The sequence below is a fragment of the Saccopteryx bilineata genome, chromosome 2 (assembly GCF_036850765.1).
Source record: "Saccopteryx bilineata isolate mSacBil1 chromosome 2, mSacBil1_pri_phased_curated, whole genome shotgun sequence".
Classification (NCBI taxonomy): Eukaryota; Metazoa; Chordata; class Mammalia; order Chiroptera; family Emballonuridae; genus Saccopteryx; species Saccopteryx bilineata.
Genome location: NC_089491.1, coordinates 246,786,532 through 246,803,277, shown reverse-complemented (window position 1 = coordinate 246,803,277; position 16,746 = coordinate 246,786,532). Strand labels below are relative to the sequence as shown.

Genomic DNA, 16,746 nt, shown 5'->3' with positions numbered 1-16,746 from the left:
TTCACTTACTGACTCATCAATTTCGTTCTTTATTCATGTGTGGAACGCATGCATTTACTCACCCTGTGGTGTCTGATGGTATTTTTCCCGAGTACCTGCTATGCTCCAGGTACACCGAAACAAGGAGGCCAAGGTGAGAGTAACTCAAGGAGTTTTTAAAGAGGACGAGATATAATGTAAACCATACAGAACTGTATATTGAAAAGTGTTACCCTCATGTGAACTTACTGTCCCATTTGTGCCACTGAGAAGGTCGTGGTTTATCAATGGGTGGGATGCTGGAATTGGCAAGGACCTGAACTCTCTTTTTTTTTGAGAAGCTATTCGTTTGCTACACATGACTTCTGACCGCTAAGAGGGACTGCTACTGTCCATTCTTGGCCAGGAGGATAGATGTGAGAATGTACCGCTCTGCCTTTTACCCACTCTAATTATCTGGGAACTCTCAGCCTGCTGGATTTCGGACTCTGCTCAGCTGGTAGTCCTTCTTGCGTGTTTGGATGCCAGGAACACATGCTGCATTTTCGTGTGTGTTCCTAATAGGGTTTCTTCCACGGTAACCTAGGTATTGGCAGAGGCTCTATCTGTGCTCTTGTGACCTTGACAGCTAATAAAAATATTAACGACTGGGGCGTGCTCTCAGTTCCCTTGGTGTATACTTTGTTTAGTTGATTGTTAAAATGGGAGTTCTTTATAAACATTGACTTTTGCATTGTGTGTAAAGGCCACGGCTTTTGTGTCTGGTGCCTGGTTCACGTAAAAACCTCAAACATGCTTGCTGTTGAAGCAAAGGGCAGTGGAGGCAATACACTTTCTGGAATTAGTCTAGGGGTATCCATTTTTCTTGGAATTCACCTGTCATTTTCCTTTTATTCTTATCCCAGTTCTAACTCAGTTATTATTAATATTGTAGTCTTTGGTCAGGCTTGTTTTTAACCCACTGATTCTATTAATTATATTCCTATTGCCCAGATAGTAAAGTCTAGGTACAAAATACAAATATTAGACAATTTCCATTCCACTATCCATGGCCCGAGGTGTAATGGCTTTCCGATTTTTGGCTCTGGAGGTGGGCAGCCTAGGTCAGGGTCCCACAGTGCCACTCACCCTGTCCTTCCTTTGGCAGGTAACTCATCTCATGAGCCCCCATTATGTTCTCTGAAACTGATTTTCATAATTGCATTTGCCACATAGGGTTGTGGTGAGAGTTACCTGAGCTCATTTATTTAAAGGCATTGGTGCAGTATCTGGCATTGGTGACAGTCTTTCTTAGGTTTTATTTTTCATTTATTTATTTATTTTCTTTTAGTCAGAGAGGAAAGGGGGGGGAGAGAGAAGAACATCAATCTGCTTCTGTACGTGCCCTGAATGGGGATCGAACTGACAACCTCTGCACTTCAGGCCAATGCTCTAACCAAGGGAGCTGTTCAGCCAGAGCTTAGATTTTATTACTCTGGTTACTGGGTAGCTGGAAACCCAGAAGCAGAAGTGAAGACTGTTGGTACGTGCACGGGTCCTGTGGCAGCTCTGGTGTTTAGAATTGCCCAGAGCACAGAATCGGGACACGGGAGTGCTGGGGAAGAGGTCTGGTACCCATGGAGTTAATATCTGCACATGTTTAATCTCTCAGCACTCTTTTTCCCTTTAAAAAAATACTTATTTACTGATTTTAGAGAGAGAGAGGGAGGGAGAGAGAAGCATCAATTTTGTTGTTCCACTTAGTTGTGCATTCATTGGTTGATTCTTGTATGTGCCCTGACCGGGGATCAAACTCGCAACCGTGGTGTATCGGGACGATGCTCTAACCAACTGAGTGACCCAACTGGGGCCTCTTAGCGCTCCTTCTTTTCTATCTCTTGGGATCCTCTTTTGAAGATCTGCGAGGATTTTCTTTTTCTAGCTTCTGGAATGCTGTAAGAAGAGCACTTCCCAGTAGAGGCATGAGGAATTAGATTACCTTTTGGGGACATTTCAACAGATGGCAAAACAAATTCTCAATCCCGTCCCCTTAGACAACCGCATTCTGTCTGCCTCCGGATGTAATTTGTTAAATCACTTAAGTCTGCCGTGCGGAAGAGGCTCTCATTGTTCCAGGGCCCTGTCTTCCTCTCCGGGGAGGTTTTTGGCCTCGGAAGAGAGGCCTGTGTATTCCAGGCAGCGGTGGCTGCCCCGCTCCTGCGCCTTCGGCCCCACGTGCCTGGGGACGGACAGAGGTGCCCTGCTTCTTCTCTGTGGGATACCTGTTCGTATCCAGGGACCTATTGGAACGCCATGGTCAGGATCCGGGCCACAGTGTAGGCGGGACGTTTGAAAGTGACAGGCCTCGCTGCTGCATCTCTCACTATTTTCTTTTTCCTCCCTCTCCTCCCTCTTCCAGGTGTACGTGTCTTACGACTATGGGAAATCGTTTCAGAAAATTTCAGACAAGTTCAACTTCGGTGAGGGAAACCGCAGCGAAGCCGTGATTGCCCAGTTCTACCACAGTCCTGCAGACAACAAGCGCGTAAGGAAGCAGCGGGCCCACTCGCTGGTGCTGGCTTCGGGCGGCTGTATTTTGGGAAGATGGTTGTTGCACTTGGGGGAGGGGGGCTGGGACATGGAGTGGCTTTGCCACCTTTGTAGCATGACTGGTGGCCAGCAACTGTTTTCCTGTCACCCTGGGAGTTTGTCAGAGGACAGCTCTCGGGGTGGAATTGTACATGATCAAGCGCGCCAGGTGTCTGCCAGGCAGAATTTCTAGACAAGCAACATACAGAAAATCTGCCAACTAATAAATCGCTCCATTCATAGGTGGTAGAAATGGTAGCCAGGCCCCGGGACTTATCTTGCAGTCTAATCCAGGTCTTCCAGAGCGGCTGCTGAACTCGGTTTTCCCGGCACCATCGGCCTCCTCCCTCCAACCCCCGCTGGTGTAGGACAGGAACCCGAGGCAGCAGGTTGTGCACGGCTCCTGACTTGTTCTCCCAGCTGGCTGGCCTGGGGCTGGTGTCTGCGGGGGAACCCTCCACAGTTTGGCCTAAGGGATGCAGGGAAGATGGCAAGGGGTGCAGGCATCGGCCCCCCACCAGGCTTTCCTGTTTGTGCAGGAGCTCCAGCTCTGGGAGATTTGTACTCGAGCCTCTGTCCCCACTCTCATGGTTCCTGGCTCATTTCCAGGCCAGGATGGCCGCTTCTAAGAATGCTGAGATGCCTTAGTAGCAAAAGTTTTCTCAGGCGAGGATATGTGCTGGTCTCTGCTCCCCCAGCAAGGGGCAAGAGAGGGCGATCCACAGGTACCCCCGTGCTGGCTTCTTGCACTTCCCGTGCTCTGTTAGCAGAGGCTGTTCTCAAAATATTTTGCCACCAGAATAGCACTGACGATCAGAACTGTCTGGAGGAGCTGGGTCCCGAAGGCTCCTTGCTGGGCGAGGCGTAAACCTTTGAGTTGCTGGATTGTGTGGGGGGGAGGTCTTGGGGAAGAAGCCTGGCCACCCACCGAAGCTTTAGGAGGGACCACTCATGGGTTTCAGGGGAGTGGGGCACAGGAACAGTTTTTTTTTTAAACAACAGGAGTAGTCATTACTGGTACATATTGGTTAAATGTCAGCCCTGCTTAAGGACCTCAAAGTGGAGCAGCAGTTACCTAACTCCAGGTGACAGAACAATTTTTATCCCTGTGATGCAAAGCAAGGAAAAGGTGTTGGGGGGAATTGGCTGTGCAGATAAGACTGGTGGCCCTCTCTCTACCCCCCTGAAGCCCCTCCCCCTTTGGCCAGGCAGGCCTGGCGCTTGAGACTCACAAGTCCCTCTTGTGAGGTGAGGAGCCCTGCCCAGGCTTCAGCTGGCTGGCTGTGCTCCCGTCTCTCCGTGGATACATAGGGGTGCCCACTGCCTCCCAAGAATCAGATAACACTTGGATTGCTCAGTAGGTCAGGCTGTACCTATCTATTATTACCATTAATTTTACACGCCGTCCTAGAGTTAACACGTGCTTACGTTGGGGGTTTGGAATTGCCTCTCTGGAATCTTCGTTTTCAGCTCCACCTGCCTCTTCTGCACTTCCGGCCACAGGGCACAGATGTCTCTGAGCAGGGTTCGTCTTCCTTCCTTCTTGTCATGGGCTGTGGTGAGCAGCTGCTCAGCCTGCACCTCCAAAGTCAGAAGACAGGAAAGATGATGTTCTGGGCTTTTAGAGGGACGTTTAGCACAGGCAGAGGGTAAGGGGCTTTGTGAGTGTGGGGTCCGGAGAAGCAGCCAGGCAGGGGCCGTGACAATGGGGCAAGGCAGGAGAAACCAGGATGATTACAATGAGGTGATACTATGAGGGGAAAGGGGAGAGATGGACCTGCAGCCTCAGTGCTGCTCTGCCTCGAGGAGACGTGCATCTCATTGCTCACGGCTGAGGTGCACATGCTTTGGAGTTGGTGGGGAGCGTGAAGAGGGGTCACCTTCTTGGAGAACTTAGTGACAGTAGGGCCCAGGCCTGGGGCCGGCTGGAGGTTTCTGGGCTGAGTTTCTAATTCCCCAGAGGAGGCTGTTCCCCTGCCCCAGACTTCTCAGGAAGGAAATGATGACTCTTCTTCTGTTGATTATCTTGGTTACTTTTGCCTTTGTCCCTGGGAAGGCTGTGTGCTCTGCCAGACCTACCACTTCCTGAGACTAATCGCAGGAGGCTGGTGCATGGCTGTCAGCGCCAGGGTCCCGGGCGCGGCCGATCACCTGCTAGGTGGTCTGTCGAGGAGCGTGATTTGAAATGGTCGAAGTGACTGTTGGCATCTGCTCTGAAAAGTCACCGTGTCACAAAAGGGCCGGGTGGAAGGCTGCGGGATGTGTGCCCGGGGGAGGGGAAAGAGGGTGCTGGTTAGGCCAGCAGCTGGGGTCCAGGGACTGCCTGGTGAGGGTGAAGGAGTGGTATGCTTCATGGGGCCTGCGGGTCTATTTTCGCACTGGCTTGCAGCCCCACTTCCTCCTCCTCCGTCCGGTGCTGACTCCGGAACCAGCGTGCAGCGCGAGGCACCTGCCGTTCCGCCAGCCCCACGGCCTGTCGGCGGTGTCTGGAGATGTCTGGGCCCTTTCAGAGAGGTCACTGAACGTGCAGGCGAGGCTTCACACCCTCCGCAGGGCGAGAGCTGGTCCTGGGTACAACTGCAGAGCAGCTCTCTCCCCCTCGGTTCTCACCTGCTGGACATAACGTTCCTTTATCACTCTGCCCTTCCCCCTTTCGCTGTGTTTGTGGTTCTGCACTAACACTGGAGAGAGGCTCTTACGCTGTTGCTTATTTTGCTCTCTTTCCAGAGGTATTCGTATAGTCACAGGAAACAGCTTTGAGCTACGGGAGGCAGCCCCTCTGGAATATTCTGTGTTTGCAGACGGGGCTGTGGAGCCCGGGCTGTGGAGGAACACGGCCGAAATGGCGGAGCTGAGAAAGCACCCGAGAGTCAGCTCTGCTGGCAAATCTGTGGGTCGGCTTTGAGCAGACATGACAGCCAGGGAAGTACAGGATCTTAAAAGCAGAGGAGGACGTCCTGTGGCTTCCTAAAACACACATACATGTGACACGGCTACAGAACATGCCTACTGATGAGATGGAGCCCGCAGTTAGTTGGAACGGGGTGGGGGGCATTGAGTAAGGTGTGAGCAGGGAAGTAAAGGCTCTCTGGGGTGTTTTGTGCTAGAAATGGAGTGTCAAGCCTAGGCATGATTTCAGTGGCTAGAGTAGAGCTGGGGGGAAACCCCTGAGAAGGAGAAAGGCGTGGGCAGAGACTGCAAGGTGCCAGTATGCAATTTCTGAGAAGGCGGTGAGGAGATGCGCTCCTCGGCTGGAGGGTTTGCACCACGTGCTTCGTGATACTCATCAGACTCCTGTCTGGAGATGGAGGCATTTGCTTTTTGCTTCAGAGACTGTAGGGAGCCCAAGGAATCTTTGAGTAGGGGAGTTACTGGGAATAACGTCTCTTAGGGAAGCGTGTCTTAGAAATAAGCAGGATGGATTGAAGGGAGCGATCAGAGGAGAGTTGGAAAGTGAATCGCTGTGGTCCTGTCAGTAGGAAGTAGCCCAGTTCCTCAACCAAACCTAATATCACCCTCGAAGTATTCCCCATCCTGCTAGGTCTTAGAAGACAGGAGGATGAATAAAACCCAGTGCCTAGTCCCAGCTTTGCTGATAGTCGTTAGCAGCAGAGGCGGGTTTAACAATGGCGCACCGGGCCGTGTGCACCCTGGGCCCCGACTTCTGAAACACCCCGCAAAATTCCAACTTGACGCTTTTTTTTCTAATGACACCAAGTTTGGTTTCATATGTGCAATTTTAACATTAATAGTACATAATATTTTTTATTTTATTTTTAATATTTTTATTTATTTAAAAATATGGTTCACATGTATTTTTATTTTCCCTGTCTCTCTCTCTCTCTTTTTTTAAAGGGGCTCAATATTTTCTTCTGTGCCCAGGACCTCAACCGATCTTAATCTGCCTCTGGTTAGCAGGGATATGGGCTGAGCACTAAGAATAAAAAGAAAGGCAGGGATTGTGAAAAATATTTTAAAGGAACACCTAGCAGGGTCGGTGGCGGATGAAAGGGAGAGAGAGGCAAAGGAAGACAGTGGAGTGAAAACCCAACTCCCGTTGTGAGTTGTGGGGCTGGGAGAAAGTGTGTGTGGTTAGGACGTGGGACACGGGGAGGGAGAATTGGGTTCTGGTGGGAAGGTGTCAGAGTTCCGTTTCGGACCTGGTGAAATATCCTGGCACGTCAGAGTGGAGGCGCTGAGGGGAGAGGGGGAAGTCAGGGTTAGACAGTCGATTGGACAGTCAGGGAGCGCTTGTTCCGGAAGGCAGCAGTTGAAGCTCTGTGGAAAGATAAACCACGCATCAGCCAAGGCGGGAGGAGTGCCGAGGCTGTGTGAGGGTCGGGAGGGGACCAAGACGAAGGAGCCAGCCAAAGAGAGTCAAGGACGAAAGAGCCAGCCAAAGAGAGTCAAGGACGGAGATGATGGTCCGGGGCGGGTGACGGCGAGTTGAGATGGGACGATGTTGCAGAAAGCAAGAGAAAGAGAGTTTCAAGTAAAAGAAGTGAAATGAACAGAGAATGCATATAAATGAGTCCGCTAGTGTGAGGTAAGACCTGTGAATTAAACTCAGAAAATGTTGCCTTGTTTGTTGGAAGAAAAGATTGACGAACTGTTAAGAGATACATTCTGAACCAGGCAGATGTTGATGTAAAATGCTGCTTACCCCCTGGGTCACCTTGGCCACTTAACCTCTCTAGGCTTTGATAACCTCATTGGTAAAAGAGGAGATAATAATGTCTAACGCATTGGATTACCGTGAGTGCTAAATACATACACTAAGTGAGATGAGGCATGCGAAACTTTTAGGGCAGTCAATGGCACATAGTAAGGGCTCTTGAAAAACGTTCACTATTATCATGAACGACAGTAAGTTCTATGACTGGATGCATGGTTTTTAGATTCTAAAACATGAAACTAATGGAAGGAAGCCATGGGATAGATTTCTTTTCAAAGTTTAGAACACTCCCTCCCCCAATAACTGTGAAGTAGTTTCTGAGCAGGAGGATGGGCTAAGTCATTTCTGGGGAACACAGTTATGCAAAAAATTATTTTCTAGTCGTTTCCCTCAGGTTCTCAAGAACTGTCATCAAACCCGTGGGGTATATATATTATATGTTTTCCCCTTCCTTTGTTCCCAAACTCAGACTACCCTGGACTTGGAATGTTCTTTCCCTGTCGAAGTCTTTCCTGCCCTTCAGGGCCCAAATCTTACATGTAGTCATTGCTGTTTTCCCAAAGCATAACTAATCTGTAGTCTTTGCTTTCATAGGACTGACTGTGGTTTCTTCTTTAATCTCATTTTCCTGTGAATTATCGCTAGCTGTGGACATGTCTTTCTCTCACATTAGCTTCTAAGCTACTTAAGGGGAGGGATCTCGGGTCTTCAGTGTGTCCCGCCCCGTGTCTGAACCACGGCGAATATGCAGTGTTAAATTCAATTGCCTCCATCCTTTCCCTGCAAAAATTCTTTAAATGCACGGTCCTTCTCTAGCCAAACTTGTTCCAAGTTGTCACTCAGCTGTGCAGAAGCAAAATAAGGTGAGGCCCTCGGTTGGCAGAGCTCCTTCCTGCTGGGCTTCAGGGTGGGTCTGCCAGCCCTGGCTGCAGCTTGGTGCCTAGAGCTTTCGTCTCACCTGGCGTAGCGGCAGGAGGGTGCAGCTGGTTTTCCCAGGTGGGTGTGCATTTAGGGGTTTCCCTGGAAGGGCATGTCAGAACATGGACAGCAACCCCATCCATGTGCAGCCAGTCTGAAGAACAGGACTCCTCTGCTCCAGCTTTCAGTAGCCACCCTTCGATGGTGACCAAGTGTCTCACCAGGCAGTGGGAGCGGCTAAGTCGTTGGGAAGAAAAACTAGGCTTGACTAGCTTCATTCCCTGGCTAAACCAGTGCATTGTGGGCTCCCCTGCCAGCCCATCCTGCACCCCTTCCTTCGCTGAGCCTTGCTTGTGGTGCCACGGCATCTCTTTGTTGCTAGGAGAGGAGATGCCAGGAAAGCTGTGTGGAGGCCTGGCAAGCCCTTGGCCCTGGTTGGTGCTGTTTGGCTCCTGCATGCACAAGCACCAAACACTGGTTAATAAGGGGTGTGGGGTGGCTCTGAGCTCACCTGGTTTTTCTTGCAGTACATCTTTGCCGACGCTTATGCCCAGTACCTCTGGATCACATTCGACTTCTGCAACACTATCCAAGGCTTTTCCATCCCATTCCGGGCAGCTGACCTCCTTCTGCACAGTAAGGCCTCCAACCTTCTCCTGGGCTTTGACAGGTCTCACCCCAACAAGCAGGTAAGAGAGCTTCCGGAACACAGCCAGAGCTTTCTGTTCTGCCCTCTGTCTCTGTGGACTTGGTGTCCTTTGAGTGACCTCTCCCTGGCCCCTCCCTTCTCCCTCGCAGGCTCAGCCTTTGTAGCTGTTTCACTTTCTATGGCTAAGGAAAAATATATCCCACTGCACTTTCAATTCAGTCTGCATCCCGGCCAGAGAGCTGTGTGTAGCACTTGGCAGGCTCTGTTACTTAAATAACGATGCTATTTTTTTTTTTTTTTTGGTGCAGATGCACCTTTGTTAGGCTCTGGAAATTAATCCGAGAGAGCCAGGTACAGAAGTCTGGAGTCTGAGCTCTGCTGGGGCCTCCTGTACCTTTTCTGTCCTCTGCCTTAAACATACTGCTATTGCCTACCATTTATTGGTACTATATATTAACACAAATGCTCTTCTTTGCGTGCATATAATGTAAATGTATTTTCCTCCTTTAATCCAAATTTGAAGGAAAGGTGAACTATGAGGAGAAAGACCCTGAGGAGGATTTATATTTCAAGGTCAACACTTGCCAAGTCAAGAATTGGTTTGGCATAATCCTGTGAAACCTGTAGGTCCTGTAGCATTGATTTTATGATGAGTTTTGAATGACTTTGCTCAGAATAACCTTGGAACATCTTTTTGTTTGCAGGTTGTTTAGCCAAAACATGATCTGTTTACCTTCACATGTCTTAGCTTAGGGAGTAACCTAAATGTGGGTGGGGTCAGTTTACCCCTGTAGGTGGATTATTGTTATTTTCGGTCTACTGCTTTTTTTAAAAAATATTTTATTTATTAGTTTTAAAGAGAGGAGAGAGAGAGAGAGAGAGAGAGAGAGAGAGAGAGAGAGAGAAGCACGTAAACGTGTGGTGGAGGAATGGGAAACATCAACTTGTAGTAGTTGCATTTCGTATGTGTCTTGACTGGGAAAGCCCAGGGTTTTGAACTTGCGACCTCAGCATTCCAGGTCAATGCTTTGTCCACTGTGCCACTGCAGGTCAAGCTTTACTGTTTCTTAATACAAGGCTGCCAAGGCCAGAGGAAGCCTCAGGTTATGTCTTTGTGAGTTGAGGGGCTTTGGCCAGTTAATTACTCAGCCATACCCAGTGTATTCAGTTGGTTCTCTGGAACTGTTTGATTCTGTACTTAGCCAGTGTCCTCTCCATTCAGCTTTAGTCACTGTGGCCATTGTGTCTTTTTAAGGACGCTTTTCCAGGTGAGAAGCACTAAGGATTATCCTTTTGTTTTTACCATCATTCGAGGGGTATTCTTGAGTCTGATATTTCTGATAATCCATTAGTATGAGACAAGTCACCATCATTTCTCCTTCCACTTTCTGTTGAGACCTTAGCACTCATGGAGATGACCATCGAGGTGCAGATCTGTCTTTCCCTTCCTGCCTTTGTTTGCATTTGGAGTCACCAAATTGGATGTGGTGATCCTGGGGCTGGTCTTCACAGACAGCCCATATTTAAGGGGGGATTTCAGTGGGAGTTTGGCAGTGCCATCCCAATGGTGCCTGTTTCTCGCTTCCTGACCACTTCTCGTCTCTTTGTTCTTTGCAGCTATGGAAGTCAGATGACTTTGGCCAGACCTGGATCATGATTCAGGAACATGTCAAATCCTTTTCTTGGTAAGTTGTGTCATCTAAGAAATTTGAATGACATCATTTCCTTTTTTTTTTTTTTTTTTTAGTTTTAGCTCCTTCATGGTGGACAAACCTGCCCTTGCCTTAAATGTGAAACATTTTGGTTCAGGAAGTATAATTTCCAGACCTGGGAATTAGAACTGCAAGTATAGCAGACTCATTGGAGTGGATGACAAAGAAGCTTTTGCGTGTGTCAGTCCCACCAGGGAACCCCCCGGAACTCTTGTATAAGAGTTTCTAAAGACCTTCATTTTGAGAGCATTGTATCAGAGGAAGTGGGGATTTTTCTCTATATAATACCAGTTTTTTAAATTTATAATGTATATTTATGAATGTCTAAATATGCATTATAAATTTATATATATAAATTTATATACATAAAGATACTAAACATGCTTTAAGGTATGTAACATGGACTAATTTATGGATAGAGTTATTAAGGAGATTGCGGTTCAGGAAAGAAGGAAGACTTTTTGCACTCAACACACATTATGAAAGCTCAGGAGACACGGGCATAGCAGGAGAAGGCAGAGGAAGCACATGTTCTTCCCAGGCGGGCGGGTCGTCGACAGCCCCAGGACAGACACAGCAGGTTGGGTGGCTCTGTGAGGAGGTGTGCAGGGACAGAACAGCCAGAAACAGGTGAGGCAGTGTGGAGCTTGGGTGCAAAACACTGAGCCTTATCTCTGGGCAGTGCATCGGGTCAAGTTTGGAGAGGGATGTTAGTATCTGAATCTGTAGTGCTCGGCAAAGGAATTTGGACTGAACTCTGAAAGCGATGGGAAGCCGTTGTAGGTTTCTGAGAAGGAAAGTGAAACCAGCAGGGGTTTTTAACTTACAGTTGTTTCTGATCCTGGTGGCTTCTGATCTTTTACTGTTACAGGGGCGTAGCGCATGAACTGGAATACTTGAGCTTGTACATGTGCAGGCAAGTGCCCAGGAGCAGCCCTGCTGGGTCAGTGGGTCACCCAACCTCTGTCCACATAGCAGACTTGATATCTACCCAGTTAACTCTTGATCTTTAGCGCTCCCTATCAGACCCAATGATGATCTTCCCCATTTCCATTTTCAGTTTCTCAGACCAACAAGTTTGAGTCCTCATTGATTCCATGTTCATTTCCTACTTCATATTCAAGCCAGTAGGAAGTCCTGTTGGCCCCGTCTTTAGGATAGGCCCAGGACTTACTTCTCAGGGACTACTTTGCCCCAAGCCACCATTGTTGCTTATCAGTCCTCCACCTGGCTTCCTGCTTCCACTCTTGTCCTTTTACAACTTGTTCTCAGCACAGAGCCAGATGACCCTGTTCAAAACAGGTCAGATCATGTTCTTCTGCTCTGAACCCTTTACTGTGTGTGCATCATCATTTCTCTCAGAGTAAATGCCAGGGTACAGTCCCACTACAGGCACTTGGCATTTGTCATTTTCTCTGCCTAGAATGCTCTTTCTAAAGATATGTGTGCTGCTTACTCCCTTACGTTCATTCAAGGCTGCTCAAATAACAGCTCCTAAATGAGGTCTAGCCTGAGGAGCCTATTAAAATGGCAAAGGCTCTCTTCTCCTTCCCAATCTGCTGTATCCTGATCTATTTTGTTTTCACATAGCACTTACCCTAGTCTACTGTGCCGTTATTATGCCTGTTATTTGTCTTTTCTTTCTTTACGAAATAAAAGCCACACAAGGGCAGGGACTTTTGTCAGTTTTGTGTACTGATATATCCCTGGTGAACGAAATGTTGAAACTGCAGCTTTTTGTAGAGATTGGCAAATTTTCTATAGAAAGTCTCAAGTTTTGTACTAATTTCCACGACATCGATTTGTGCCTCTCTCCACAGCACATGTGTTGGGAAAGAAATAGTATCTCAGTGTAGTTTTAAGTAGCACTTTTCTTATTATGAATGATTTTGAACAACTTTTAACCTGCTTCAGGTTCATTTTTATATCTTTTTGGTGATAACGTGTGTTTTTCTCTTGGATTCATAGTTGTTTCATTATTAGTTTCCCAGTGCTCTTTATATATTGAGATTAGTCCTTTGTGATAAGAGAGAGAGTTGTATGTATTTACTTATATTTTTCACTTTGTTTTAGTTTTCATTAAATGCAATGGCATTTAATGAAAGAAGATGGTGATGCCATCAGTGCTTCTTGTTTAGCCTGCTGTTGAAGAAGAATGTCTTCATGTTGGTATTGCTTTCTTAGTAATTGAGGGCAGTACAGGCAGTTCCTGGGTTATAAATGAAATAGGTTCTGTAGGTTTGTTCTTAAGTTGAATTTGAATGTAAGTTGGAACAGGTACATTTACCTATTATATGCAACTTAGATGTTTGTCTTAACGTAATATTTATTTTTACCTTTCTGTACATACAAATACTTAAATGTTTTCAAATATAACCTTAAATAATGTTGGATGATGCAGAAGATGATGGACTTGTTGGAGAGGATGGGACTAGTGTTGGCGAGTCAGGGTTTGATTCTGCTGCTGGAGTCAGTGTCTTGAAGTAGCATCAAGGGAGGTTTGTACAGAGCTTTTCTTTTTCTCATGATCAATGGCCCTGTAGCATCTCAGGCCTGTGGTAACTGTATGGTAAGCTCTGGTGTATCAGGATCTTGCTCCTCTAACTTTGTCATTCCTGCTTCACTGAGACCAAAAGCATCAGCCAACTCTTTTGCAGAAAACTTTTTCGGTTCTGGAGTTTCTAGATCCCTGTTTTCTTCCCTAAATGCTGTCATCTGCTGTTCTAGTTCCAAAAAATCTTCACTGGCTAGTTCTTTGCTATGGGAGATGAGTAACTCTATGACATCATTTTCACTGATGTCCAACTGCAGTTGATCACCAACAGCCCTTATGGCTCTCAGTTTGTAAGTACGAGTAGTACGTAAGTCGGATGTTTGTAACATGGGGACTTACTGTAAAGATGGCGGGAGCACAGGGAGGCACCTTACGGCTGAGCATCTTCGGGCTCAGGGAACTTCCTTCTCAGGGAGGGCAGCTATTTCTGACCTGGTCGTTATTTCCTTGGGCAGAGGTTGTAGAGTCTTGGTGAAATTATAACCATAATCTCATCCAAGCACAACCTCTACCCAAGGAGTACCATTTGAATTCTTTTGGGCTTTATTTGGATTTTAAAGGGGCAGGCTGCTCTTTTACTTGTTCAGGGAACCAGTTGGATTCCTAAAGAAAGGTGCTTGATGTTTGGGAATGAGGATGTTGTGTCTTCTGCTTTCTCGCAAACATGCAGGTATTTTAGGGGATAGGGCTGGCTTCTCTTCTTTTAGATAATTACATGTATGGTGTCAGGGAATTTCAGCCTATTTTCAGGAATTTCAAGGACTTTCCCTTAGGATTCCCCATAATAAGTGAGCGTGTAATCTAACTCCTCAGTGAGAAATGGCATATGCTATTCCACAATGCTTAGCAGCCTGGGAGCAGCAGGGGAGTGGGAAAGCAATGATTTATGGTATCCATAGCTGGAGATGAGCAAGACAGGACGGGGAGGAGCTGTGGGGGTTGGGCTCTGGGATACCCTGTGAAGCATCCTCACTGAAGGGCTGTGAGGAGGCAGGTGAGAGCAGGTCAGGCCAGTTGAGGACTGATGACTATGTTCAGAGATGGAACAAGGCTTGGGCTTTCCAAATGAAGGCAAAGAGGAAAGGAAGTGAGTGTAAGAAGGGGACGGCTGGCGATTGCAAAGTATAAGAACTGGTAGGGGACGTGGCTCTCAAAGATGGAAGGTCCACCTATGAACCATGAAATTGAATCGGGTGGAAAGTCACAGCTCTGTTTTGAGATCTGGGCTGCTGCTGTTTTGGCTGGGAAGGGACTGATAGAGGTGAGCTCATCTCAAAATAGCTGAATAGAGGTCCCTTCCTCTCTCCCTTGTAAAAAATATCTCGCAGCCTCGTTTCAATTTGCATGTTGTCTAGAATAGAAGAAGTACTGTAATTAGTACTTCTAGTTGTGGAAGAAAAGAGAACGTGCTAGCAGTCCCCCACACCCGCACACAGCGCATCTGATGACGACCATTGTCTCCCACATCGGGACCAAGGCCGCTGGTGTCTCCAGTGCCTAATTCTAAGACTCCAGGGGAGGGGCCACCATTGTCCTCCCCGTTGTGAAAAGGGGTCTTTTATTTTACTATTCTTAAATCCTTTTCTCTCTTTCTCCTTCCTATTTCCTTTCCTTTCCTCTTCCTTTCTCTTTCTCTCTCTGTTTCTTTCTCATTTCTTTTTTCTTTTCTTTTTCCTTAGAATATGCTCTTGACAGTACATCTTGAAGGAATTCCTATCATAACCTTTATTTATTCCGAAAGCGTATGCTGGAATTCTACAAAGATAATTATATAACAAACCCTTGTGTCTCTCCTTGGTTTGTAACTGCATCCTCACTCTGTTTTTGTTTTCTTTTTTCATTTATTTTTCCCTCTTGGTTTACCTGGCCTTGGTGTTCTTGTGGGAGGTAGGAGCCTGGGGCAGATTAGGTGGGCTTTGTTTCGGGGAACAGCAGTTCAGAGAGCCTTCTCCAACATAGTTTGATCTCATCACTACAGTTTTCAGTTTGTAACAGTCTCTGTAAAAATGGTTCATCGATCCAGTGGCACAGCCATCACTTTTGGTAGGAACTCTGTAGGATAAAAAGAATGATAAGACATGGGTTTTAAAGGCATCTATACTCTCTAGAAATCTCAGACAAGTGAATTATGGTGAACAACATAATGCATTGTAACATAATAAATTCAGTGTGGAATTATAATAAGAAGTACTAGTATAAAGTAAGGAGACTAATTCGGAATCCACCCAACTAAAGCCATTTGCTTCTTTTGTTTGAAACTCATATAAAACTCATGAAAAAGGCTTGAAATTGAGTGCTGTAGGGATACACTTCCAGTGTGGGGAGCAGGAAGAGAGCATTAGGGGAGGGCTTCCTGGCAGAGGGGACTTGAACTTGACCCCAGATGAGTAAGAGAGATGCAGTCAGAGTGTATGGTGAAGGCACCCCTGCTGAGGCGTGTAGGGTGGACAGAAGCACGGGGGAAGAAACAAGCCCCGTGTTTCTGAAGGAGACTTGCGGGACGTGAGCTTGCACTGGGTGAATCATGGTTGCTCAGACGGTGACAAAAGCAGGCAGAATGAAAAGGCGCGCTGGTTTCTCCCGTGGTGTCCTCCAGAGCTGTTCTTCAGAGAACGCAGCACCCTGGGGAAGCTCTCCTTCTTTCCTCGGAGGCTTACAACCTGAGGCCAGAAACTTGTGACAGCCTCAAACCAGACTCCACTGATCCCAAAGCATTCCGTCTTTTACTGTTCTTTCCGCTCTTCTCCAGCGTGGTCAGAGCCTGCTTTGAGCAGAAGCCCACGATGATTTTCATAACAACAGGAACAACATAAAACAATTTACCAATCCCGCTCCCTCCGTGCTGAGTTGAGGAGCAACCAAAGAGAGCTGCTGGCAGCGTTTATCCAGCCCAGCGTGGCCGCCCCAGGTTCTAGCTGATTGTCTGCCTGGCAGGACTTCCGTGCTTCCAGGGACTAAATGTGGCAATGATACCGAGAACTGTTCTTTCTTTCAGGGGGATTGATCCCTACGACAAGCCAAACACCATCTACGTTGAACGGCACGAACCCTCTGGCTACTCCACAGTTTTCCGGAGTACAGACTTCTTCCAGTCTCGGGAGAACCAGGAAGTGGTCCTCGAGGAAGTGAGAGACTTTCAGCTTCGGGACAAGTACATGTTTGCAACAAAGGTGGTGGTAAGTTTAAGGTGCTAAGGAGTAAACCGCTTGGAAGCGTTCTTTCTGAGGTTTGGCATTCTTGGAGCGGGCCGCTGAGTTCGCACAAGCAGGGCCTGGGTCGCAGGAGGTGGGGGAGCTTGACGGAAGGGTCCTGGAGGCAGGGAGCACTCCCAGCAGGCCTGGCAGGTCCTGGGAGATGGAGGCAGGGAGAAGCTCAGACTCCCACCCGCTCAGTGTGTCTTTAGGCTGCAGGGATCTGTTTTTGTTTTTTTTTATGATTCCTTGACAAGCACATATTTCTTCGAAATCCTAATGAAAATAACTCAGAAAGGAGGGGTGGGCCTCAGTGGTGTTTTTCTTTCATTCTACTGCCTGATTTCATTTATTTTTTTATTTTTTTAAAAAAGATTTTCAAAATTATTTATTGATTGAGTTTTAGAGAGACAGAGAGAAGGGAGCAAGGGATGGAGAGAGAGAGAGAGAAAGCATTCACTTGCTTTTCCACTTTAGTTGTGCGTTCACTGGTTGCTCCC

The 16,746-nt window shown here is 47.3% G+C and overlaps 1 protein-coding gene across 1 annotated transcript in view; it reads left to right on the top strand.

Annotated features, from left to right (window-relative positions):
* SORL1 (sortilin related receptor 1) overlaps window positions 1-16,746 on the top strand; it is a 137,115-nt gene that overhangs the window by 22,565 nt on the left and 97,804 nt on the right. Inside the window, exons 3-6 of the mRNA XM_066259808.1 lie at window positions 2,378-2,503; window positions 8,668-8,829; window positions 10,407-10,474; window positions 16,051-16,231. Coding sequence (XP_066115905.1) covers window positions 2,378-2,503; window positions 8,668-8,829; window positions 10,407-10,474; window positions 16,051-16,231 — 537 coding nt within the window. The remainder of the gene's footprint in view (window positions 1-2,377; window positions 2,504-8,667; window positions 8,830-10,406; window positions 10,475-16,050; window positions 16,232-16,746) is intronic.